The sequence below is a fragment of the Bos grunniens genome, chromosome 13 (assembly GCF_055505025.1).
Source record: "Bos grunniens cultivar Pamir isolate PY7600 chromosome 13, Bosgru_T2T1.0, whole genome shotgun sequence".
In the NCBI taxonomy this organism is placed as follows: Eukaryota; Metazoa; Chordata; class Mammalia; order Artiodactyla; family Bovidae; genus Bos; species Bos grunniens.
In genome coordinates this window covers 65,899,721-65,926,282 of record NC_141177.1, presented here as the reverse complement: position 1 = coordinate 65,926,282, position 26,562 = coordinate 65,899,721, and the positions used below count along the sequence as shown (strand labels likewise).

Genomic DNA, 26,562 nt, shown 5'->3' with positions numbered 1-26,562 from the left:
AGTAAACTTTGAAATAGGATAATGTGTTTAATAATGAAAATACACATAAAAAATGAATTTGTGTCTAAGGTTTTAAATAAAATAAAATTATATTTTAATTAATAGTTGAGATTATCAGAAATATTAAAATCTTACCCAGTAATCTCTTTTTCTAACTCACTGTTTTTCTTCTTTTCTTGGTCCAAGCTATTTTCCAGAGATTGTTTTAATTCAATGTATTTCTTTAATTGTTCCTTTTCATCCTCAGACTTAGAAAAAAACAATTTAAGAAAATTATTTTTAAACAACTAGAGAGACTTACTCTTTAAAAATATTATTTCTTATGAGTTCACAAGTTAATATGAATCTATAGTAAACACAGTTTTTAAACCTGATTGATGCCAATAACAGATTTCAAAATTGATGACTTTTCTTAAAACAACTTAAAATGATTTTTCATTTCATCATTTTTCTGGAATTTAAATTGCCAACATTTATTTGTTAAAAATAGAGACTTTTACACACAAAATACTAAATGTTAATGAAAGTTTTTTAAAGACTGCCTATATTTACATTTTACTTTCTAGAGAAGCTCTAAAATAATTTTCATCAATGGTGCAAGATATTCCAGGTTTTGTTAAGTCACACCTTACTAAAATAATCTTTGAAAAATTCCCATGCAACCCCCATCTCTTAAAAAAAAATCCAACAAATGAAAAATACACTCGTTCAAAAAAATGGTTCTATACAGACATAGTATTCATTCTTAATGAAGAGAACAAACTACAATATTTAAAATGATTCATTATCAAAAATCTCACAGAAAGATCTGGATTACAAAAGAAACTCAAAATTCTCAATCAAATAATTACTCAAATTTCTGGACTCAAATAGATGTTTGTGTACCAGTGTTCAAAGCAGCATTATTAACAATAGTCAGAAGGTGGAATTTCATTGACAGATGAATGAACAAACAAAATGTGGTTTATATAAAATATTGCTTTTGGACTGTCACAATTTTTTAAATTAAAATCTTACTATAAAAATCATTAATTTTATGAATTCAGTCGACTTCTTCTATAGAGGAATCACAGTACTAGTAGCAAGCAGTATCAATAAAAATATAATAAGCTAATCAATGAGACTTTTCACATTGTCCAAAATATTCTTATAAATTACTGGTAAAAAAATTAAAATCCTTTCTCAGTATGACAGAAATCAAGAGGTTGACTTACCGATCTTGAACTTAACAGGTTTTTCTGAAGCTGTTCAATTTTGCCCGCTTGCTTTTTGACTGTAGTTTGTAACTCGGCATTTTCAATTTCAAGCCTAAAATGCAGATTTTAAAATAATTATTCTCACACATAGGTTTTTTTTTTTTTAAGATTTTTTTTTTTGACGTAGACCATTTTTAAAGTCTTTACTGAATTGATTGCAATATTGCTTCTGTTTTATGTTTTGGTTTTTTGGCTGTGAGGCACGTGGGGTCCTAGCTCCCCAACCAGGAATCAAACCCACACCCTCTGCCTTGGAAGGCATAGTTTTAACCCTTGGACTGTCACGGCATTCCTTCACACATAGATTTTTAAAATATCACACTGTTTTTGAACAAACATCTGCAGGTTCAATTACATAGGTTCTTAGAATTTTGAAAAGTAGATGATTTGGCCACTGTACTGTTTTTCTATTTGTGACTAATCGCCTTCCCTGGTGGCTCAGATGGTAAAGAATCTGCTGACAACGCAGGAGACCCAGGTTCGATCCCTGAGTCAGGAAGATCCCCTGGAGAAGGGAATGGCAACCCACTCCAGGTTTCTTGCCTGGAGAATTCCATGGACAAAGGAGCCTGGAAGGCTACAGTCCACGGGGTTGTGAAGAGTCAGACATGACTGAGCGATTAAACTTTCACTTTTCACTTGTGGATAATGTGCAAAATATGGAAATAATGGGGGGAAATTATGCATCTCAAAACAGCTCAAAGCTGAAATGTTACACAGCTTCACTATAATGTGTTTATTATCACTACTGATCTATTCTCATATTATACTGTTTATCTGCTTTATACTTATTTTCTACGCTGCTTTAAATCGTACTTTTGGACGCGATCCTGTGTTTTCTCAGCACATCTCACAGCCTCTGTAAGTTGATCCTGTGCTTCTTGCAACTAAAAAAAAAAAAAAAACTGTTTTAACTACTAATAACCTAGTAAATCCGCCATCATTGGTTTTTGTCTCTTTTGTCTGCATATTGTTAACAGCTGCTTTCCTGCCATACAGCAGAGATGAGTTGTTACAACAGACACCTTACAGTCCAAAAAGTGAAAATATTTCCTGACTGCCCTCTGCAGGTTACTGACCTCTCCTCTAGCACTCAAACATCATCCATGCTTTAAATCAGATTTTCTCAAACACACAAATTTATAAACTACTCAAATGGGGAAAGACAGAAAACTACCTTATGGTAAACAAATTTTTTTTTTTTTATCCAGGCTCCACATCGGCCATCACTTTAAATATCCACATATGTAAATGACCACAGATCTTCCGGTTGTTAAGAGAGCTAACACTGCTGCTGGTGACAACCGGATGCTTCAGGAACTAGTGAGAGGCAGTAGCTACACAGGAGCCAGAATGTGTGGACCTGTGTCACAGTTCCATCAGTTCTGAGCTGCGTGTCCTGGAGCAAATCACTTAACCAACCTTTCTGCATCTCAGTTTCTCCATCCATAAAATGGAGATAATGGTAGCATCAACCTCAGTGGGATGTTTGGAAGATTATATTGTGGAGTTTACATAACGTACTTTAGAGAAGGAAATGGCTCCAGTATTGCCAGAAGGAAACCTGCTCCAGTATTCTTGCCTGGAAGATCCCATGGACAGAGGAGCCTGGGGTGCTACTGTTCATGAGGTCACAAAGAATCGGACATGACTAACCACATACAAAAACTATTTAGAAGAGGAAGTGGCATAGAATAAGAACTGTTTGTAATTGGCATTATTACAGTATTTTATCTGCAAAATACTGTCGCTGTATTTTATCTGCAAAACAATTTGATATATCAGGCAGATGTCATGCCAACAGAAGTCGTCTTCAACACAAGTCACACTGAAATCACTCTCCATACCATTCCAAGTGGCAGTAAGGGGGAGCATGAGGCCCAGAACATATGCATCCAGTACTTCAAAAATGGTCACTGACTCCACTAACCAACTAGCAGTGTTCTCCACTTACAATAATTTGTAACTTACTTCCTCTCTATACTACTCAGTGGACAATGACCATGGGTTAATATGCAAATAGCACCTCCTGGATGGAGTGGTACAGACCTTACATGACCATCAGAGGAAGGGTGAAGTCACTGCCATGGGAATATTACCCTACTGCTAAATCAAAGTTCTGAATCAATTCATTCCCAACTGTAATGTCTAGCAACTGTTAATGTCTAGCAAGTACTCGGATGAGAAAATTAAGGTTACAAGCTATGGATATCAGAGAAGCCAACTCCAGAACCTCACAGTTGGTGAAAGGCTAGAAATCTGTAAATCCCATTTCTGGCTGCATAATTAAGGAAGGAAAATTTACATTTTTCTTCCAGAGTCAGGGAAAAAAATGAGCATTTAACAGAACAATTCTATTCTATTAGACTAATAGAATTTAGTTTCTTAATAAAAGTTTTACTATACCACTATCTCCAAGAGGAAATTATTGGTATGGTAAAAAGTACTTAGTTGTGTCCTAACTGGCCTGGAAACTCCCATGGACGGAGGAGCCTGGTAGGCTGCAGTCCATGGGGTCGTGAAGAGTCGGACATGACTGAGCGACTTCACTTTCACTTTTCATTTTCATGCATTGGAGAAGGAAATGGTACCCCACTCCAGTGTTCTTGCCTGGAGAATCCCAGGGACGGGGGAGCCTGGTGGGCTGCCGTCTACAGGGTCGCACAGAGTCGGACACGACTGAAGCGACTTAGCAGCAACAACTGTTAAGCTGAAATATTTTCCATTTATGAAGACAAGTATTGTGCATATCAATAAATATTCCCTGTTAAACCAATGTATACTTAGACAAGATTCTCCCTCATGAAAAAAAGGACAACAGTGTAAAATTAAGGGCTAAAATATTCTTCACAGACTAGATGAGAAAGGCTGAAGAGAACAGGCTCAATGAGAACTGGACAGTCAGGAAAGCTCCATGGGTGAGAAGAGACTGGGAACCAGGTCTGAATAAATGGAGGACTACCCAAGAGAAAACAAAACTGTGAACACCGAAAGGACAGTCTGAGCAAAGGCCAAGAAAAGGTGAAATCAGCCAGTTAACTCTGAGGATAAAATCCAACCACAGGAAAACAAAAGCATGTCCACACAGAAACTTGTAAATCAGTGTTTCACAGCAGCATTATTAATAGCCTCAAAGTGGAAACAACCCAAAGCTTCATCAACTGGTGAATGGACAAATGGCTTAGCCACATACTGTTTACTGTTAGACAACAGAAATAGAAGAACTGATAACGTGCTATAACATGGATGAAACTCAAAAACATGACATCAAATGAGAAAAGCTCATCACAAAGGAGCACACACTGTGTGATTCCATTTAATGAAATACCGAGACAGATACTACACTGGTGTTTGCCTAGGGCTGAGGGAGATGGGGGGCCATGAGTGGTGGCTAAGGGATGCAGGGTTTCCTTTTCGGGGTGATGGAAAGGCTCTAAAATTGGTCACAGGTGACACCTTTCTACACTAAGAGATAGTGAACTACACATTTTCAGTGGGTGAATTATATGATACATGAATTATATTTCAATAGCTTTTTAAAAAAATCCAATGGCAGGATCTAAATAATCTTCATTCTCTATTTGGATGTACGTACTATACACCATCTGAGTACCTCCAGGCTTTTATAATATATCTAAAATGAAAAGAAGGCAATGCCTAACTTCAGCTAGTTTGTATAATACCCTTTCTGCACAAGTTATTCTGAAATCCATGAAATAAATATATATATAACTCTACAGTCATTGACATAAGTGAAGATGAGAAATGATAATTTCCTGAAACATTCCATTAAACATCCTCTGATTTTATCTGGCTTGCCTTATCATGGCAATACAGTTATCACACAAAAAAAGTATTGTTTCAAAGAAACAGTCTCTCAACTTCTGTGCAGAATGCTGCACAATTCTTAACTTTCCTAAGGGTAAATAATATAAGAAAAAATATATAATGCAAATGGCAGAATGATAGTCAAGTTTTATTAAAAAGATAATAAAATTATAGTAAATCACTTGCAATGAAAATAGAAAGCTGTCCATGAAAGTGAGTGTCCTAAAACACAGTCAACACATTCAATTTCATACATACCTGATTTGTGAGTTGACCTAACTTCTTCTTTAAATCCTGTGCCTCAACTTCTAAGTTGGCACGATAACGTGACAAGACCTCCAGTGACGCCTCTGACATAGACTGCTTTTTCAGGGTATCAGCCAGTTCTTGTTGAAGTTGTCTCACACCTGCCTAATAAGATGCTCTGTCACTGAGTTTATCAAATCACTTTACAATTACATTATGTTAATAATAGATAACTCCAACATATGGACTTTGAAAATTATCACCACAGACAGCAACTCACCTTCTTTTTCCTCCTCACTGAGTTTGGTTACAGACACAGAAGGGGCCACCCTCCAGCCTTCCTGATATTAAGTTACTGAGACAAAGGACGTGGCCCCACTGACCACGCCCTGCCCCTCCCAATAAATCTGCAGAGCTTCACCACCTCATGTCCAGAAAGAAACAAGTGTGTAGGTGGGAAAAGTGATGGAAAATTCCACAGTGTGGAAATATTTTCCTTTCCTTTTTTATTAGAAGCTTTGAGATCTTGGAGATCTTCACATATTCCAACCAGTGCTCAGATCTTTCCAATAGATTCCTACCTCAGCAGAAAAATGGGGCCATTCCCTTGTTGCTTATCTCTTTTGTATCTAGTAGGGTGTCTATGTTAATCCCAAACTCCTAATTTATCCCCCCTCCCCACTTTGCCCTTGGCTAACCGTAAGGACCTACTGGAGAGCACAGGGAACTCTACTCAATATTCTATAGTCACCTACCTGGGAAAAGGAACAGAAAAAGAATGGATATGTGTATAACTGAATCAATTTCCTGTACATCTGAAACTAACACAAAATTGTAAATCAACCATATTCCAATATAAAAGAAAAATGAAATTTAAAAAGTAAGGTTGCTCCCATGGCCTTCAAGGAGCCTCAATATCCTAGCCTCCACCTGCCTCCAGACCGCAGCCCCTACAACCCTCTCCCTGATTCACTCCATTCCTGCTGCTCATGAATCCTGCCACCCTTCATTTTTAGTGGACAAATTTGTATTCACATGATACTAATTGATCCTTAAAATGAGAATTACGAGCAAATTGTTTGTAAAAATGCTCTAAGTAAATAACATAAATAGCAGTGGGAAGATTAAATCAGGAATAGTTTGGCTAAAGCTCACCACTTGAGTCCCAAATTATGATTCAATGACAAATAGACGCCTTTAAAGAGTTGAGAGGCCATAAGAAAAAATGATTCAAGGCTGAAATTCTCCCAAATTAATTCAAATTTATATAAATAAAATTAAAATTATACCAACAAATATGACAAAATGGTATGACAAGCTACTGAAGCCAAAGTACAATATATAAAATATAGCATCTGGGAAACCTGGAATTGACTGTCAAGGTAATCCATGTAATTGAAACTTAATTTTGAAATATTCATTTTAGGTTTGAGCATTTCATTTATCTGCTTCATCATGATACTGAAATGTGGTAACATAAAGATTAAAATTATTATCCTAATAGTAAAAGAGTAAATTACTAACACTATCTATATTAATAATTTAGAACTGAATCTCTTAACATTTCAAAGCAATATGATGTCTCTACTCAAAGTAAAACATCTCTTGGGTCTAATTTTCATTTGCTGGATATAAGGTATGCTTTTAGGCTGGTTTAGAGACCATAGATTCACAGCCTATGTATTTTTTATATTCAACTAGATTCAACATTTAGCCAGAATCAAGAATCACTTTGAACTTTCTTTCAGGAAGTCGGAGAATTTCTTCTTCTGGATACTCACTTCTCTTTCTGCTTTCTCATTTTCATACTGATACATTCTCTCTTTTAAATGATTACATTCCTTGACTAACTCCTTGTTTCGTTCCTCCAGCATCAGACCTTGTTTCTCACTTTCGGCATGAAGTTTTCTCACGATCTGCTGAAACTGGTCTTGGATGCTGATGACCGTCTTCTCTTTACTGTCGGCTTTGTTTTGTGCATCGTCCAGTTGCTGTCGGAGCAACATGTTTTCACTCTGGAGTTGAGATAATCTCTCCTCTAAGGATTCCTGCTTTCCAATATATTTATTCACTTTGCCTTGTTCGTTCTGATACATGTGTTCAATTTCCTGCTTTTGACACTCGGTTTGGCTTAGGTCTCTCTGGACACGTTCTAACATCAAAATCTTTTCTCTGAGAGAATCTCTAGTGTGATGCAGCTTAATTTCTAGGTTATTGAACTTACTTTCCGCTCTAGAAAGTTGCTGGGAAAGCATCTCGTTATTATCTTTTAGATTAGCCACATCGGACTTCATTTTGTCCTGCAAGTGTAACCACTCGTCTCTTGCTCTCTGGAAGGCAAGTTCCAGGTCTCTTTTTGATGTCTGACATTGATCATGATCGTGTGAGGCAGCAGCCAGTCTAGAACGGTAGGATTCCACTTCCGTCTCCAGTCTTTGTTTGCTTTCTTTTTCGTTCTCCAGCTTAGAGTTTAGCATTGCATTCTCAGCTGTCAGAGCATTAAGCTGGCCTGTATAGTGGGATACAGTCTTTGTTAACGTTTCCTCATTCACTTTTATTGCCTTTTGAAGATCATCATTCTTCCCTTTTACAATTTCAATGTCCTCAAAATATTTCTTTTCCTTTTCCTGGTTCTGAATTTTCACTGCATCCATCTCCAGTCTTAGCATGGCAATTTCCTCCTGCAGCATGTGGTTTTTGTGCAACAGATCTTTTGCTTCTTCACAACTATCAGAAACCTAAGTGAAACAAAGAAGACTTTTAGCTAGTACTCAATAAAGTGACATTCCATGATTTCCTCTGAAATCAAAGACTAACCTGTATGTTTATACAATGAAAAGACTGCACCAAGTGCGTCTCCAAATGGAAAAAATAAGGTTCGATTCAAATCTCAGACTTTATACAAGCAGAAATACCCCAAAGTTCAAAAATTTAATTGAAGACAATGAATCCGTGAAAGTAAAAAAAGAAACCCCAAGAGACTTTTCAAGAAGCTCAGAACTGGAAAGGCTTTTCTTTGAATTACAACGAACCTGGGAAGGCTTAAACAAAAGATGTATAGATCTGACTACACTTAAAAATTGCATCTGCTGTGGTATATTTATACAATGGAATACTACTACACCATAAAAAATAATGAAATGCTATTTGTAGCAACAGGGAGGTTGGATCTAGACATTATCACACTCAGTGAAGTAAGTCAGACAAAGACAAGTATTATATCATACTGCTTACAGGTGGAATCTAAAAATGAACTTACTTACAAAACACAAAGTGCTTCACAGACATAGAAAACAAACTTACAGTAGTCACCATCGGCGAAAGGGAGGTATGGGAAGGAAGAAATTAGGATGTTGGGATTAACACATACACACTGCTGCTGCTGCTAAGTCGCTTCAGTCGTGTCCGACTGTGCAACCCCATAGACGGCAGCCCACCAGGCTCCCCCGTCCCTGGGATTTTCCAGGCAAGAACACTGGAGTGGGTTGCCATTTTCTTCTCCAATGCATTAAAGAGAAAAGGGAAAGTGAAGTCGCTCAGTCGTGTCCAACTCTAGCGACCCCATGGACTACAGCCTACCAGGCTCCTCCGTCCATGGGATTTTCCAGGCAAAAGTACTGGAGTGGGTGCCATTGCCTTCTCCAAAGCACTTCTACAAACATCAATTAACTCATTAGCTATAATTCTGGAAAGGAAGAAGTTAAAAATATAAATAAGCTGCAGGCTTTTTGCCAGGTCTTCTGACTCTAGAAGTCCTCTTACATCAAACCAGTTATTTCTCTAGTACAAACACACAGTAAGCCTCTTATTTCACTCATGGTACACACACTAATGATAAATAAGGTAAAATGTAGAGAGCTCTTCTTAGATTATCATGAGTTATTTGCTACAGCAATAACTTTCATTATCTCTTCATAATGTTTAAAATAGTCAGATGGGGGAAATACAACGAAAAACACAGTAATCACCACTAATATATATTATGGCATATCTATCACTGTTTTCAAAAGTTCCCTGTACTGAAACAGGGCACTCACAGAGCAGAGTGCTCATTTTCTCACAAGCAGAGGAATGACATCCAAAATGTGGTCTCTGAACTGCCTATAGTTTCCTCCTTACCAGGGAAGTGATAAACTAACCTAGTGATCTTTCAAGGAAATGACATCACTACCAACAACCAGAATATCTATTGTCAATAGCAAAGGTTTGTTTTCTTTAGAGGGGGAGGGGGGACTTTTATAAGTTTGTTCTAAAGAAACAAATTTTCAAGGTGTTCAAAAGTGTTTTAACAACTGATGGCACAGTTTTTAGAAATTGAAAACCTGTAAATGATGTGAAAAGGTCGTTGACAGGGTATTGGTTAAAGAAATGACAGTGGAGCCAAGAACGGACTCTGATTTAGACACTGAAGGTATGACGGGCATGGAGTGACCGACACGTTCACTCCAAAGCAGAGGGACTTGGTCGGGTAGCGCAGTCGATGGGGGAGCACACACAGTCTTCCTTGTCTAAACCACAATCAGGGTGCCGGCTTTTCCAGGATAGTTGCAAAAACTTTGAGATCAATTCCTATGGAAAATATTAAAGGCCTCTCCTTGGATGAGGCCATCGTGTGACACTACCTATCTGCAGCAGACAAACGGATTTGAATTACAAATATTACTTTATCCAACAGATGGAAAATGTTTCCCTCCTCAAAGCATAGATATATAGGCTTTCAAAATCCTCTACACTTTCTATGATGTATAGTGTTGGTTTTTAAAATATATACATACACAGAGACATATACACATATTTGAAAATGACTACAGAAAATACCTCAGAGTTCATTTCCTTATTAGTCATTTCTATCTCCTTTTGTTTGGCAAGGTGATTGGCCAGAATTCCATCCTGTAAGATTCTGGCATTCCGTTCTCGAGAAAGCTGCTTCTGAGTGTCATTTCGCTCTTCTATAACCTGGAGAGACATTATATGAAGTTTTGGGCCCATACCATTAAAAAAAAAAAAAAAAAGTTAAAAGCTTAGGAGAAGAATTTAAAATGAAAAAAACTGTTTAAAGGAAGTAGCCTTTTTAAGCACAAGGATCTTTATTTCCACGTGAATAACTCAGATCTTAATTTAAATGCCTGCTAAATTTGTCACAGAGCAAAAACATAAGCAGACATAGTATTGTGAAGGAAAATTTCTTTACAAAGCACTTCACTAGTTTCTTCACAGTGTCAATGCAAGTTAGCCTGTATTTTAACATAAAAAAGCCAAAGTTAATACATGGATTGGAATTAAGAATACTACTTTGCCTAAGGTATCAAAAATGCCAATCATTATGTTAATGATTAAGCTTGATTTATGTCCATTCCTCCACTGAGAAAACATACACAGAGCATCTATTAGAAGCCAAGAATGGCAAGAAATTAATAATTTAAGCTCTAAATGTCACAGTTCATACTTAAGATAACAATTTTGTTCTAAACCTAAAAATACATATTAAATTAAAGGGATACTATAAATAATATTGACGAAAGAGTGTCAGAAATTTGAAAATTTCACCAAAGATTGCTCTACCTGATTCAGATCATTTCTCACAGTCTTCAGTTCCATTTCTAGTGCTCTGAGAGTGAGTTCAAGTTGCTGTTTCATTTCAACTTCTTTACTATATTGGTCTTCTTTTCTTCTTAACTGCTCCCTAATTTTTTCATACAACATATCAGCATTTCTTCTCTGCTCTTCTTCTTGCTTTAAGGTGAATCTGCAAAATTTATACAGTCCTTCTTAGAAAATCATGAGATTAGTCACTGCTACAATAACTTTCATTCCCTCTACATAATGTTTAAAATAGTAAAATGGGGGAAAATATAATGAAAAACACTTAATAATTCTCACAGTTTTCATGCAGAGGGTTAAGAATAAAACTGCATACATTTTTTTTTCTGTCTTGAGAAAAATTACTATTGTATACATCTGTGGTGGGAATGTAAAGTAATATAAACTTCTTAAAGAATAGTTTAGAAATATAGATCAAAGACCTTTTTTAAGTTCTCATACTTTGACCAAATAATACGACATTATTAAAGAAAATGTATTCAATATAATTAGAAAGGTAGAAATGAATTTATAGAAAAAACATTTCTTGTAGTATTAAATATAATACAGAAAAGTGAAAAACAACCGAAAGTCAATTTGCTAAATAATTAATAAGGTTTCCATTATGGTGGACTTCTGTATGGTCATGAAAATGATGATTTGGAAAAACATACATTAAGTTATCAGAAGCATTCACTGTTAAGAACCTGCCATATTATTTCCAAGAATTTCACACTCCACAATACTAGTGACACTTTCTCCCTGTAAAATCCTAGAGGATAAGTTAGTCCTTATAACACGTCTACGTCTCTGCAGTATTAAAGGAAACAATAGTTCAAATATTTCTTTAAAAGCGAGATATACAGTACCTCAAGCTACCAAGCTCACGTTCCCACTCCACTTTCTGATGCTCTAACTGTGATTTCACTTCTTTTGTTTCTGACAGCTCTTTCTGTAGCCCACGAACCTTACTTTCCATTTTTTTAATCTTTCCTTTAAGCAGTTCACAGTGGCTTTTTTTAAGTTCTACTAATCTTTCATACGAAAGAATCGTATCCCGGATTTTCAACAAGCTAACAGAATCTACATGATGAAGAAAACAAAGATAAAAACAAAAAAAAATTTATGTGAGTAATTTTTGAGTATAAAGGACTGTATCTTTCACGTACATGCATCCACACACTGAACAAATATTAAGTGTCTATAATGTGGAAGACATTATTCTAAGCTCTGCAGATGAAACAGACTCCCCTGGCTCTTGTTTAGCTTGAAGTCTAATAAAAGAGAAAGATAAATAAAATAATTATGAACTCAGAAGGATACTCTAAGAAAAGAGAGTTCTATGATCACATAACAGAACTTGACACAGACTGGGTCCAGGAAAGATTTCCCTGGGGAAGAGATGTCACACTGAGAAATGAAGGATGAGCAGGAAGTAGTAAGTAGAGTAGGAGGAACAACCTTGTGGACAGTCTCCAGCTGCCATATGTTTTTAACCAAGACAGAGTGAACAACTACTGATTTAGCTTCCTGAGTGAAGCGAGCAAAAACAATGCCGACAAAATACATTAAACAATGATTTTATGACAAAGGACTTCAGGGAGTGAAGGACAATGATCCCGGAAACACACCAGGTTAGCCTAAGGAACGCCCCAGCTCACTGCCTGGGGAGAATTTCCAGGCCCCTACACGGGGAGAAGGAATGGAAGCCGAGTCATCCAGACTCTCTGACAGGAGGTGATGAAGCTGACAGTCTGGTGAAACCAAAGTGGGCAGAGATCACAGATCAGAACCGGGAGAGGAGAGAGTGGGACAGAGAGAAAAAGGACCCTGGAGATCTGAGGAGGAGCCCCTCGGGTATTCAGCAGAGGAATGAACAGCGCCTATCTGGGAGAAACCACCTGAGACCAGGGAGAAACCATCTGAAAAGACTATTGGAACCTGTAACTGGTGCTCACTCAGTCCCAGGAATTCTATCTATTCTCATGAGCCAGGCTCGAAAAATTTCTCCTTACAGTAAAATGAACAGGATAGTCAGTAAGGTCTTGCCTCCAAGGCAGGAAATAATCAGCCCTAGCCCCAGGGCCCCTCTGGATGCACCTAACAAATCATGAGAAGCAAGAGCACAGAAGGATCTCTGGAAAACTCTCAATATTTGGAAACTAAATGACACGGATCTAAATAACCTTGGATCAAAGAGGTAATGAAAAGAAGAATAACAAAGTATTTTGAACTGAAGGAAAATGAAAACGTAAGACCAGCAGGCATTTTAGGAAACTGACACACTGATGCTAAAATTCATGTGGAAAGAAGGGTAAAAAATAAAACAAGATGAAACTAGACAATTGTGACCTTTAACCATGAAGCAAAGAGAAGCAACAGTTGGGCTTCAAGCAAAGGGGTAACAGGATGAGATCTGAATTTTTAAAAATAGATAATAATTGTAGTTGCTGTGTGGACTGAGGTTCCGGGAGGTAGAATGGCAGGGAAAGAAGTTCTGAGATTATTTCAGTTATTCCAGGAGGAAAGTGATGCTAACCTGACCTTGGGTGAAGGCACAGGAAAGAAGAGTCAACAGAAGGTACAGTGAGTGAGAATGATCATAGGCCTGTGGCGCAGAGTATCCACTCACGTTCATGTTCTTTCAATACAGAACCTACTTCTGAGATGCACAGCACTGTAACACATCCCTGGCTCCAGAGCAGTACTAGACAAGGTGTACACAGATTACTACTACACCTTACACAAACAGGCATTGTATTTATATTTACACTGCAGTCCTACCTTTACACCCCGTGTCAAGTTGTTCAATTAGCAACATGGAATTCTTATAGTAAAGCAACTCGCCATCCTCGGAAGCTGTTTCAGATGACTGAGTTAAGTCATCAAGGTCATCCACAGAATTAATTTGTTCTTTGACCTACACATAAATAATACTATTTCATAATGTCCTTAAAATATTTATAGAACATACTAATTGTACAAAGGTGATAAATATCTCATCATTAAAGCAAAAACAGACACTTTTTAAAGGACAGTTTTTTTTATCAAAAGGATAACTTTATCAATAGTGTTTCTAAATTAAGTTGTCCAAGTAAATGTCTCTACAACAAAGGAACATTTTATATTTTGCTACTATTCCTTTTACAAAGTGTTTTTTACTAGGAAAATATTTTTTATAGTTAACTTTTTGACTATACCTTATTATTTTCATTAGATGTTTTCTTTGCAGGCCTAAAAAAACAAATGATTCTTTTCAGGCTAATATTAAATACTTAAAAATACAAATACCTAAACTTTGTTTTTTATATAAAATCTTTGCATTTGCATTGGTAAGTAGTTTTTTATAAAAGCATTAAAACAACAAAAAAGAGTAACATTAAAGGAAAAACAAACTACATTTATAATACTAATAAAGCATTTAATTTAGATCAAAGAAAAGGAAAAACATAAAAGGAAAAACATAACATTACTTGCATTATGTGAAGGGAACCAGTATACCAGGATTTCTTGCAGTTGTTATTTTCAATAAGAACTATGTTTTACAGCAATAAAACCTACCTGGGAAGTATTCCTTAAGTCCTTATAAGAAAGAAACCCATTTTTAATAACCATGATATTAGCCTTCTGAGGACTTCCTATGCAACTGCTATGCATTATTATAAGCACTTTATATGTCTTAATGGCATTTTAATCCTCACAGACATTCTGGGAGGTAGGTAATACATTAGGTCCTCTACATAGGAAGAAACGGAGCACAGAAAGGCTGAGTAAGTTGCCCAAGCCCACACAGCAGGTCACAACAGACCCAGAGTTCAAACTCAGGAAATCTGGCTTCAACACTGCGGTTTGAAAATATGCTGACAAAGTAGTATTTAAATAAGTCTTCTTAAGTAATATGATAGCAAATGAATCTATATTATTATTCCATGTCCAGTTGTAACTATAAATAATAATTTCTGAATCTTAACACATGTTTCTCAAAAAATAAAAAGACTTTAGAGGTAGGCAATACTGGAAATATACTTTCACTAAACACTTGCTTTTGTAAAGAAATTTATCAGTAGGCATTCATTCAACCATTCTGCTGTTCATTCATGTATCTGATATACACTTATTGAGCACACAGTACGTGTTAATAACACTCTTACTATGGGAAGCATAGTTTTTCTAATTTAGAACTTTATAAACCAAAATTAATAATTTGTGAAAGATTGTTAGTAGTTTTTTTTCTGTTGAATATAAACAAAATTTTTCCCTTTTCCTTAGAATCTATAAACAACTATGATGTTGATATGATGTAATGTTTCAGAGTACCTTACAAAATCATAGCTACTCACGATGTTACTATCAACTAGAATCATCAAGGAATGATCAAATCCTATTCAGTATAGCCTAAGTGTTTGTAAGTTCATGATTATGTAATTTTTTAAAATCTATGTAGGATAGAATTAACTGAACTAATCATCCACACATGCAATTACATAGGAATATTATACTTCAGAACCAAAAGACAAGCCCTTACCATAAAACTATATATAACAGAAGTATTACGTACAATTAGTTTACTGTAATATTTTAAAGATAATGTCATACAATCAATAAGCTTTCTAATATTGGAAATGCAAACAAGATTAAACTCAATAAACACGTCCTCTGCTGGCTCATTTCTAACAGCATACATACTCTAAAAGCTCCCATCTTAACATAAAACAAGAAACTCAAAAAAAAAAAAACAAGAAACTCCTTTGAACTCCACATTTCTCTTCAGTTACCATCTAGTTCTCTATTGCCTGTCCCAGCAAATATTCCCTACAGGGCTGTTTACATGTATTCACTACAGTCCAGCTTTCAAGGAGACTATTCACTGAAACAATTTCTGGCCAAAGGCACTGGTCCTCACTTTAATCTTTCAGCAGTGTTTGTCCACTATAGTTGAGGAATCTCTTGTCTTGGCCTGTACACTATACTATGCTGCTCCATTTCCAGAAGTATTCAGTGCTTATTTCTTCCTCTAGAAATAAAGAATTTGTAGATATTACCTGTCATCATCCTGATCCACTTCACTTAAAATGCTGTCATCATTAACATGCAGCAGACCACCAGTCAGTGAATCGGTCTTTTCAAATATTGGTGCAGTCACACATCCTTCTGGTGTCCATTTGCTATTGTCCTTTTTCTTTACTTCCTTCCTATGCACGTCAGGATCGCTACTTTAAAAAAATCCACAAAAAAGCCAATGTTTTCTAATAATTCAACTGATAAAGAATAAAAAAGCAATTCTTGTAAAATTCCTACTCTTACCCATCTTAAATCATTGATTAATTCACAAAAGAGTTATTAAGTACCAACCATATGCAAGAAAACACAAATTCTTGCCTCAAAGACAGATATACAATTATGATATGATGTGATATGTAAGGGTTGATATATGAAAGTTATCAGTGAAATAAGGAAGGCTTTACAGAAGAAGTGAAGAGAGAAGGTTACAAAGAAGAAAAAAGGGAGAAAATCATTCTACTTGGAGATTAGAATATGGAGCACAAAGATCAGGCACGTGGCATCTAGGCTGTTTCCTGGGAACCTGGAAGGAAAATTACAAAACACATGAAAGACAGCAGAGAGGTGCATCTTTGGAAAGACACTGGGAAGAACCTCAAGGGCTACACTGGAAACCTAGAGTTCCCTGCCTGAACACAGTGACTCTTACCCATGGGAGGCATGATTAGATTTACGATATTTTCTGTTTTGCTTTTAAATACAATAATGCTTAATTTAGGGATTTCCCTGATGGTCCAGTACTTAGGAGTCTGCCTGCCAATGAGGGGGCACTGGTTTGATCCCTGGTCCGGGAAGATCCCACATGCCACGGGGCAACTAAACCCGTGCGGCACAACTCCTGAAGCCAGCACCCTAGAGCCCACGCTCAGCATCAAGAGAAGCCACCACACTGAGAAGCCCAAGCACTGCAGCTGCAAAGAACCAGCGCAGCCAAAAAGAAAAAAAAAAACTAAAAGAAAAAAGTAACTCTTAATTTGGGCAACTTTTTAAATGACATGTGGCACATATACCATGAAAGAAAAAATCAAGGAAATATTTGGTGGTGGGGGCGGGGGCGGTTAGGCAGTTTACTTTTAAGCCACCCACATGATGGGGTGATTTCAGCATTATGGCTGAAAGACCAGTACCTCATCAGTTCCCCTGCCACCAACAACAATTTGGCTTCTAACCATGGACATACTCAAAGTGATATGAGAAAAAAAACCTGCCAACCAAGAATACTCTATCCAGAAGTTATGTTTCAGAAATGAAGGAGAAATAAAAACTTTCCCAGAAAAACAAGAGCTGAAGGAGTTCCTCACCACTAGACCTGTCTCATAAGAAATGCTGAAAGAAGTCCTCAAACTGAAATGAAAAGATGTTAAGTAGTGACATAAAATATATTTAAATATTTAAATAAATATACCACACACTGGTAAAGGCAAGTAGGCAGTCAAATTCAGAATACTCTAATACTGTAATATGGTTGTATGTTAAGAAATTAACTTTAGTATTATGTCTAAAGGACAAAAAAATAAAAATAACTTTATCTCTAGCAAAATATAAAATGTGATAATCACAACCATTAGCTCAGTTCAGTTCAGTTCAGTTTAGTCACTCAGTCGTATCCAACTCTTTGCGACCCCATGAACCACACCATGCCAGGCCTCCCTGTCCCTCACCAACTCCTGGAGTTTACCCAAACTCATGTCCATTGAGTCAGTGATGCCATCCAACCATTTCCTCCTCTGTCGTCCCCTTCTCCTCCTGCCCTCAATCTTTCCCAGCATCAGGGTCTTTTCCGATGAGTCTGCTCTTCACATCAGGTAGCCTAAGTATTGGAGTTTCAGCTTCAACATCAGTCCTTCCAATGAACACCCAGGACTGATCTCCTTTAGAATGGACTTGTTGCATCTCCTTGCAGTCCAAGGGACTCTCAAGAGTCTTCTCCAACACCACAGTTCAAAAGCATCAATTCTTCAGCACTCAGCTTTTTTTATAGTCCAACTCTCACATCCAAACTTATTTCACAGAAAAATAACAAATGACCTGCTGTTAAATAGGCTTACCTATCAGAACCTTCATTCTCCATAGCAGCAAACTCCTGACTGCTGTTTCCTCCACTCTTTCTCTGCTGAATCAATCCACTCTCATCAGCAGTATCACATACATTGTCTGATATTTCCACTTCACTACTTTTGTGCTTCTTCTTTTCTTCTTCAACCTTTAATGAAAGTTTGACACTAAGAAATTCTGTTACTTAATTATAAACATCTTTTTTGGGGTTGTTTTCATTAATTGTATTATTTGACTCAGGGTTTGGCCTGATTTTAAGTGATAAAAAAATCTTTTTGTGCTTACTTTAATTTTATCACTAACAAGTCACTGAAATATTTGTAAATCCTACTTCTTCTTGTTTGACGAAAAGAAACCAAATTCCCAAAATTTCAAAAAAGGCTTTCTTAAGATGATGCAATTATTCATCCCCAGTCTTCCCCGGCTAACTGGCAGAGACAGAGAAATAAAAAGACAAAACACACAAAATCTGTCCTCTTCAGTCTTTACCACCTGGATTTTCCATTAAACAGCCAGATTTAGAGGATGTGACACCTTAGTGCCTCAAAAACACTAAAGCCATTCTTTCCCCACTGCCTTTTACATTTCTTTGTTCATTTGGATCCAGGATATAACCAAAAAGTGATGGTGTTCACTAAAATATATGAACCAAAGTTTACCAAAACACAAGGAGCAGAGTGAAACTGATGAGGTGTTAGTGTGGAATTCTGGAATATAAATAATGCTTCCCAATTCCACATTCAATAACCATCAAACGTTATAGCTAGAGGGTATAGAAATAATTATCTATGGTAGCCCTATTATTTACCAGAAATAGGAGTAAAACCAAGAAAGGTTAAATGCTTTTTTTTGTCTTTTTCTTTCTTTTTCAAATTATTTTTTAATTGAATGAAATTGCTTTACAGAATTTTGTTGTTTTCTGTCAAACCTCAACATAAATCAGCCAAAGTTATACATATATCCCCTGCCTTTTGAACCTTCCTCTCATCTGCCCCCATCCCACCCCTCTAGATTGATACAGAGCCCCTGTTTGAGTTTTCTGAGCCATACAGCAAATTCCCGTTAGCTATCTTTTTACATATGGTATGTAAGTTTCCATGTTACTCTCTTCATGCATCTCACCCTCTCTTCCCCTTGCCCCAAGTCCATAAGTCTATTCTCTATGTCTGATTCTCCACTGCTGCCCTGTAAATAAATTCTTCAGTACCATTGTCCTAGATTCTATATATATGTGTTAGAATACAATATTTATCTTTCTCTTTCTGACTTACTTCACTCTGTATAATACGTTCTAGACTCATTCACCTCATTAGAACTGACTCAAGTGCATACCTTTTTATGGCTGAGTAATATTCCATTGTGTATATGAACCACAACTTCTTTATCCATTCATCTATCGATGGACATCTAGGTTGCTTCCATGTTCTAACTATAGCAGCAGTGCTGCAATGAATGATGGGATACATGCGTTTTTTTCAGTTTTGGTTTCCTCAGGGTATATGCCTAGGAGTGGGATTGCTGGGTCATATGGTGGTTTTATTCCTAGTTTTTTAAGGAATCTCCATACAATCTTCCATAGTGACTGGATCAATTTACATTCCCACCAACAGTGCAAGTGTTCCCTTTTCTCCACACCCTCTCCAGCATTTATTGCTTGTAGACTTTTTAATGATGTCCATTCTGACTGGTGTGAGGTGATATCTCATTGTAGTTTTGATTTGTATTTCTCTAATAATGAGTGATGTTGAGCATCTTTTCATGTGTTTGTTAGCCATCTGTATGTCGTCTTTGGAGAAATGTCTATTTAGGTCTTTTTCCCAGTTTTTGATTGGATTGTGTTTCTGCTATTGAGTTGTATGAGCTGCTTGTATATTTTGGAAATTAATCCTTTGTCAGTCGTTTCATTTGCTATTATTTTCTCCCATTCTGAGGGTTGTCTTTTCACCTTGCTTATAGTTTCCTTTGCTGTGCAAAAGCTTTTAGGTTTAATCAGGTCCCAGTTGTTTACTTTTGTTTTTATTTCCATCACTCTAGAAGGTGGGTCACAGATGATCTTGCTTTGATTTATGTCATTGAGTGTTCTGCCTATGTTTTCCTCTAAGAGTTTTATAGTTTCTAGTTTTACACTTAGGTCTTTAATCCATTTTAATGTAATCAAGCTGGAGAAATCAACCTTCTTGAATTCAGATTATACTACAAAGCTACAGTCATCAAGACAGTATGGTACTGGCACAAAAACAGAGATATACACCAGTGGAACAAGTCTGAAAGCCCAGAAATAAACCCATGCGCCTGTGGGTACCTTAGTTTTGACAAAGGAGGCAAGAACATACAATGGGGCAAAGACAGCCTCTTCAATAAATGGTGCTGAGAAAACTGGACAGCTACATGTAAAAGAATGAAATTAGAACCCTTCTTAACATCATACACAAAGATAAACTAAATGATTTCTTCAATGCCCCTAAAAGTGGCATTCCCTAGCATTTTATGGCACCAAAAGAGATGATAAAATTCTGTAACCCTGAATCCAATAAATTACCAAATGAATTCATCAAATGAATCAGATAAATTAAAAGCGTGACCTTGCCCAAGTAACTTAATGCCTTAGCTGGGGATAGGGCTGATCTCCTTTTTCTTTTAAAGGAGAATACCTACAGATTTGTGTCTGTTGTTAAAACTCAGTCAAGGCACCTCTTACACAAAAGAGCTATCAAGCATTTGTTAAAGAAATTTAAAAATCTATTACTGGAAGGAAGAAAAATCGCACAGCATCTCAAAACTCAGTTTTCTCCTTTGGAGATAATTTTTTGGGGGTGGGAGTTTATACTACCTATGTGACAAAATCACATGCATCAAAACTTACTACATTTTAGTAAACAACATAATGGAAAAGTCTGTCTCAAAAGAAACATCTGCAAGTGAGGATTAAAGAATATGTGGGAGTACATGTGAAAGTGAAAGTGAAAGCCACTCAGTTGTGTCCAACTCTTTGCAACCCTATGGACTCTACAGACCATGGTGTTCCCCAGGCCAGAATACTGGAGTGGACAGTCTTTTCTTTCTCTAGGGGATCTTCCCAACCCAGGAATCGAGCCCAGGTCTCCTGCACTGCAGGCACATTCTTTTCCAGCTGAGCTACAAGGGAAGCCTTATACATGTATTGGGAAGGGAGTACATGTATTTGTTATTAAATTTTTTATTTTTTTGTTTTATATTGTTTATCCTATTTTTAATTTTATTTTTATTGTTATTAAATTTGTTATTAAATACATAAAGGCAAGGAACTACATGTACTTGTCATTAAAAATATCCTGAAGTATCCATGTTGGAAATCCAAAATTTATTAAAATTTAACTCTTAAATTTCTTAATCTATGCTTAGCTACTCACAAATCACTGGATCACAAGTAGGAAGTGAAAAATAACTTGCCTTAGCCTAAAATAGGGGAAAAACATGAACTCACAAACCCAATTTTGTCACTGTTTGAATTAAGTAATTCATATATGTTAAACCTACCAAAAATTAATTAGGTGATTTTTAATGTTATAAAGGCTTCCTCACTTAAAAATATTTCTCCTTATTGTATCTTAAATAGAGAGTCCCTACAGCACATTTGTAAGATTTTTTAAGGACTCATACATGCAAAACAGATAAACTTTATATTACTAGGAGCCAAAATCAAACAACAACAATCAGAAATAGGAGCAAATCCCTAAATTTTAATGCAAATTATATATTATGATAGTGTTATTCATCAATACATATTACCTGCTTACATTCAGTTATGTGTGTGCTCAGTTATGTCTGACTCTTTCCATCCCTAAGGACTGTAGCCCACCAGGCTCCTCTGTCCATGGGGATTCTCCAGGCAAGAATCCTGGAGTAGGTTGCCACGTCCTCCTCCAGAGGATCTTCCCAACCCAGGGATTAAACCTAAGTCTCGCACATTACAGGTGGATTCTTTACCATCTGAGCCACCAGGGAAGCCCAACAATACTGGAGTGGGTAGCTGAACCCTTCTCCAGGGGAATTTCCTGACCCAGGAAATGAACTGGGGTCTCTTGTATTGCAGGTGGATTCTTTACCAGCTGAGCTACCAAAGAAGCCCCTACATTCAGTTATATTATATTCTAATATCCACCAATGAAAGTGGATAAAGCATTTTTTATAATATTTATTGATTTCTCACCCCAAAATGAGATAAATTAGAAAGTTATTATTTGTGCCCTAACAACAAAGGTCCAATCTGGAAGCTTTGATTCTCTTAATAGGTAACTGGGTTAATTCTATGACCCCACTCTCTCCCTGAATGTACATCCCTAATCAATTACGCCAAGATCACAGACAGAATGACTCTTTCATCTTGGCGTCACTGACTGGCAATTTAAATGGAAAACTCTGAACCACTGGGAATGATTTCTCCCTACATGTATCTAGGTCAGGGATCATCATTGTCATATTGTTCATAATTTCAACTGCTTACTCTTACAATTCAGTATTTGATGTCATCTTCATAATCATGCAATGAAGTTATAAAAATGGAAGAAGTAAACAAGAGTCAGGAAATTTTTTTCCCTCAATTCCAAAAACAAACTATAAGTATAATAAATTCTAACAATATTAAGATTCTAACCTTAATAATTCAGGTGCCATAAAAACTATTAAATTATTATCTATTGATTCTAAAAGGCTAATTTTGAAAGGTAATTTTATTTGTTATGACCTCTGTCACACACTGTATTATGCTGTTGAAGCACAGGAAACAGTATTAAACCAGAAATTTAAATTTGCATTTTTACATACCTGGGAATGGTTATTTTCATCTCCAACAGGTTTTTCTTCTTCTTCCTCTGATGTCATTTCTAAGTCTAGTTCTGCTGACAAATCTGTATGTTTAGTTAAAATTATTTAGAATATTTAGATAAAAGACAATAATCTTTATTTAAAACATAGATTTAAAACACTGTATCAAATGACATCTTAAATCAATCTTAATCTTCAACTGAATATTTACTTCTTTAAGACATACTTTCAACGATCTAAAATTTCAACAAACAATTTGGAAAATACCAGATGTCACCAGGATACGGGCACACAAACAGCTCAAAGATTCATTCACAATATCATCCAAACATCAATGAAGAAAACAATCAGAAACCAAACAAAATTTCAAAATACAGGACAGACATATAAAGTCACAATACATTCTCTTATCTACTTCCTAACAGTACCTTTTTAACAACATGCCAAGTTTCAACTGCAACATTATTCATGGTTTACAAAACTCCTCTTACTTTTTATGCTTTTATCAATTCCTTAATCTGAAATGCTACCTGTACTCTTCTGACAAATTACTTTTCATCTTTTAAGACTCAACCTGTTTTGTGAAGTTGTCCTTGATTACAGCTATCTTTCCTCAGATAAACAGGTATCCCTTTCCTTATAGCTACCTTAGTACTTTATAGATTTTTCTAGTGTATCTTCATCACCTGAATTGTAAATTATTTTTTCACATGTCTATCTTCTTGGCTCCTAAACTGCATAGGACAAGCTCTTAAAAATCACTTTTTAGTCCTTATTTATTTTATTCAATAATTATTTATCAGCTTTCTGCTCTGTACTAGACTCTGGAGTTTAAAGAAAAATGTAGATAAAACATGTCCGGAGATAATGCCTGAGCGGAGACTTACACAGTCCAAGGGAAGGAGAGGGAAGGCATGCAAGGCTGTAACAAGACGGGGAGAGAAGCACACACTCAACAGGGTGAATATCTGAGAAAGTACAGGGACAGGTCAGGAGGGCATCACCAGCAATTCAGAACTCCATAGCAGACGACAGAAAGGGTGAGACATGAAGAGTCAGGCAGAAGTCAGATTATCAAAGCCTCACGTGTCACTTTATGATGCCTGGACATTACTGTGATTTGACGAGTGGTTCACAGTCACACTTGCTTTTGAGAGAGGTGACTAAATGCTACAAGAGGATGAATTTGAAGGGCATACAAACAAATGGAGGGAGATGAATCTGAAGGCATTATTAATGGAAAAAAACAAAGGTGATGCAGGCCTGAACTGGGGGAGCATTTCCAGAAATATTTAGGATATAAAATGTTCTGAGTCCAGTATAGAATAAATCGTTATGAAATGAATAAACATACAAATCCGGGGGCCCTGAAGTAGATTCTGCTGGTTACTTTCTAAAAGGTATCGACTGAGATGAGAAACGATCTACATGAACGGTCTGACGTTGCTTCTATTTATTTTGTAGTTTTCCTATTTCACATCTTCCTTTGTTGAAGGGACTGGATAGGTTTTATCTGAATTTGTGTTTTGTGGACATACCAAGCTAATGGAAAAACAAGGGCAAACAAGTCACTTCTATAGATTAAAACAAAACAAAACACTTTGAGTTTATAGCTTGTAGTCACTATTCTAGGAAATAACTGAGAATCTTTTATAAATGCAAAGTTAACCCTATAGGTGAGGATAGAAAAGAAAAAACTAGGTGTGAAAAAAAGAAACAGTATATGATTTCTGATTATATGACAGATTAAAGGTGCTAAAATAATTGGTATTTATGAACAACACATGTTAGACATGGTTACTCAATAGACTGGGCATCCTAGTAGAATCAGAATTGACTTTCTATATACTGCTTTTAAATGATACAGTACTCCTTCAATATTGCTATGAAGTTACATTTTGAGAAGGCAATCTCTAGATGTCTACCTGGGTCTCCCAACTGGTCCCAGAGTTCTAAATATAATCCTGCTACCCACTCTCAGCTGTATGCTAAATACTAGGCTAAACAAACTTACTTTCTCCTCTCTTTGTATTTATTGTATTACTACGGTCAGAGGGAGAATGCAAACACCTCGCTAAGAGGTATTGCTTGGCTGTAGGTTGCATAAAAGGAGTCAGCACAAGGTAGGTTTTGCCACAAAATCTAATTTGGAACCGTCAGAATAACGGTTAGGCCGTGCCCAGGTGGCCCACAGCTGGGTGCCCTGGGCTTCTGCATTACCTTGTTTGCTTTTTCTGTTTTCTGGCAGCTGAAACTGGCACAGGTCATGGAGCGTTTAATTCCCCAGAAACACCGCTCCAAAAGTCATCTTTTATCTATTACAGTCATCTGTCCAAATTCTGTGGATGCTGACTGATTTTTGGTCATTGACTGTGACACCGGTGAACAGTGATCAACTTTTAAATGCCCCGCTCTTTGGTAAGTCTCATTATTGAGGCTCAAACTAGGAGAATCGGAATCTGAAAAATCTGAAAACAGTTTCCATTTATTAGAATGTCAATAAGAATACTACTCTGACTAACTTGTACAGTCTTACTTCAGAGAATTAGTTCCATGTCCTCCTCTCCCCTCAAACTCAGTAGTCCTTCAGAGCTTATTATATCTTACACTTCACTGCCATTCATGAAGAGACGTTAACTAGTGTCTCATTTTTTCTACTTGCTAATTTTCTAGTATTACTTACTTTGATTCACTCAGTCTCTATTACATATTCTGTATTCCATAAGAACTTTATTAATAATTATTTTTCCTCAACATACAAATATTTTATTAACAAAATTTATGGCATTTTACATTTAATTATGCATGACAATATTGTGTGTTCTAGAGACCATGGTTTTAAAAACACTTTTATTGAATGGTACTACCTTAATTAATGGTACAAACCAAGACAATGTATTAAAAAGCAAAGACATCACTTTGCCAACAAAGGTCTGTACAGTCAAAGCTATGATTTTTGCAGTAGTCACAGAGGGATGTGAGAGTTTGACCATAAAGAAGGCTGAGTGCCAAAGAACTGATGCTAGAGAAGACTCTTGAGAGTCCCTGGAGAGCAAAGAGATCAAACCAGTCAATCCTAAGGGAAATGAACCCTGAATACACACTGGAAGGACTGATGCTGAAACTGAAGCTCCAATACTTTGGACACCTGATGTGAAGAGCCAACTCACTGGAAAAGACCCTAATGCTGGAAAAGATTGAGGGGAGGAGAAGGGGACAGCAGAGGGTGAGATGGTTGAATAGCATCACTGATTCAGTGAACATGACTAGGCGAACTCGGGGAGATGGTGAGGGACAGGGCGGCCTGGCGTGCTACAGTCCATAGGGTCACAAAGAGTTGGACACGATTTAGCGACTGAACACCACTACCACCAATTTTAATTACAATGAGACAGCCTTTTCTCAATGTATCAATATCTTCAGAACCCATTTTTTAAGCCTTGGATAAACATCATAAACTTATATAAGAAATGATAGGCTTGTGTGTGACTAATTGTTTCCACGTGAAAACAGGATGAGTCGAGGACCACACTGGATCCAAAGAGCATAGAGCACCATGAGGCAAGAATGAATACAACACAAAAATGTTTGCTTCAAAAACAAAAAAAGCTGTCAGGTCTGAATTTCTTAAGAGAAGTCAAAGAAACAAGCAAGAAATGTAAAAGTGAAACTTTAAACCCCATTTCAACTCAAGGTCCCCTTTATCATTTCACATCTAACCACTTCAACAGTT

At 36.5% G+C, this 26,562-nt stretch overlaps 1 protein-coding gene and 1 long non-coding RNA gene across 12 annotated transcripts in view; one reads left to right on the top strand and one right to left on the bottom strand.

The window, feature by feature from the left end:
- LOC147361137 (uncharacterized) overlaps positions 1-26,562 on the top strand; it is a 101,543-nt gene that overhangs the window by 14,698 nt on the left and 60,283 nt on the right. The gene's annotated exons all lie outside the window — the stretch shown is intronic.
- LOC147361138 (ankyrin repeat domain-containing protein 26-like) overlaps positions 1-26,562 on the bottom strand; it is a 67,727-nt gene that overhangs the window by 12,934 nt on the left and 28,231 nt on the right. For 3 of the 11 annotated variants that reach the window (XR_015139802.1, XM_086334741.1, XM_086334743.1), the window contains 14 exons: positions 25,050-25,297; positions 22,830-22,912; positions 18,020-18,174; positions 15,953-16,123; positions 14,111-14,144; positions 13,695-13,830; positions 11,780-11,993; positions 10,893-11,076; positions 10,149-10,286; positions 7,112-8,068; positions 5,343-5,495; positions 2,073-2,143; positions 1,215-1,308; positions 136-248 (listed from right to left, as the gene is read on the bottom strand). Coding sequence is in view for 9 of the 11 variants with exons in the window: in XM_086334741.1 (XP_086190867.1) it covers positions 136-248; positions 1,215-1,308; positions 2,073-2,143; positions 5,343-5,495; positions 7,112-8,068; positions 10,149-10,286; positions 10,893-11,076; positions 11,780-11,993; positions 13,695-13,830; positions 14,111-14,144; positions 15,953-16,123; positions 18,020-18,174; positions 22,830-22,886 (2,477 nt within the window). In the remaining 2 variants the exon portion in view is untranslated. The remainder of the gene's footprint in view (positions 1-135; positions 249-1,214; positions 1,309-2,072; positions 2,144-5,342; positions 5,496-7,111; positions 8,069-10,148; positions 10,287-10,892; positions 11,077-11,779; positions 11,994-13,694; positions 13,831-14,110; positions 14,145-15,952; positions 16,124-18,019; positions 18,175-22,829; positions 22,913-25,049; positions 25,298-26,562) is intronic. The other 8 variants (XM_086334745.1, XM_086334747.1, XM_086334746.1 and 5 more) reach the window with 6 other exon arrangements.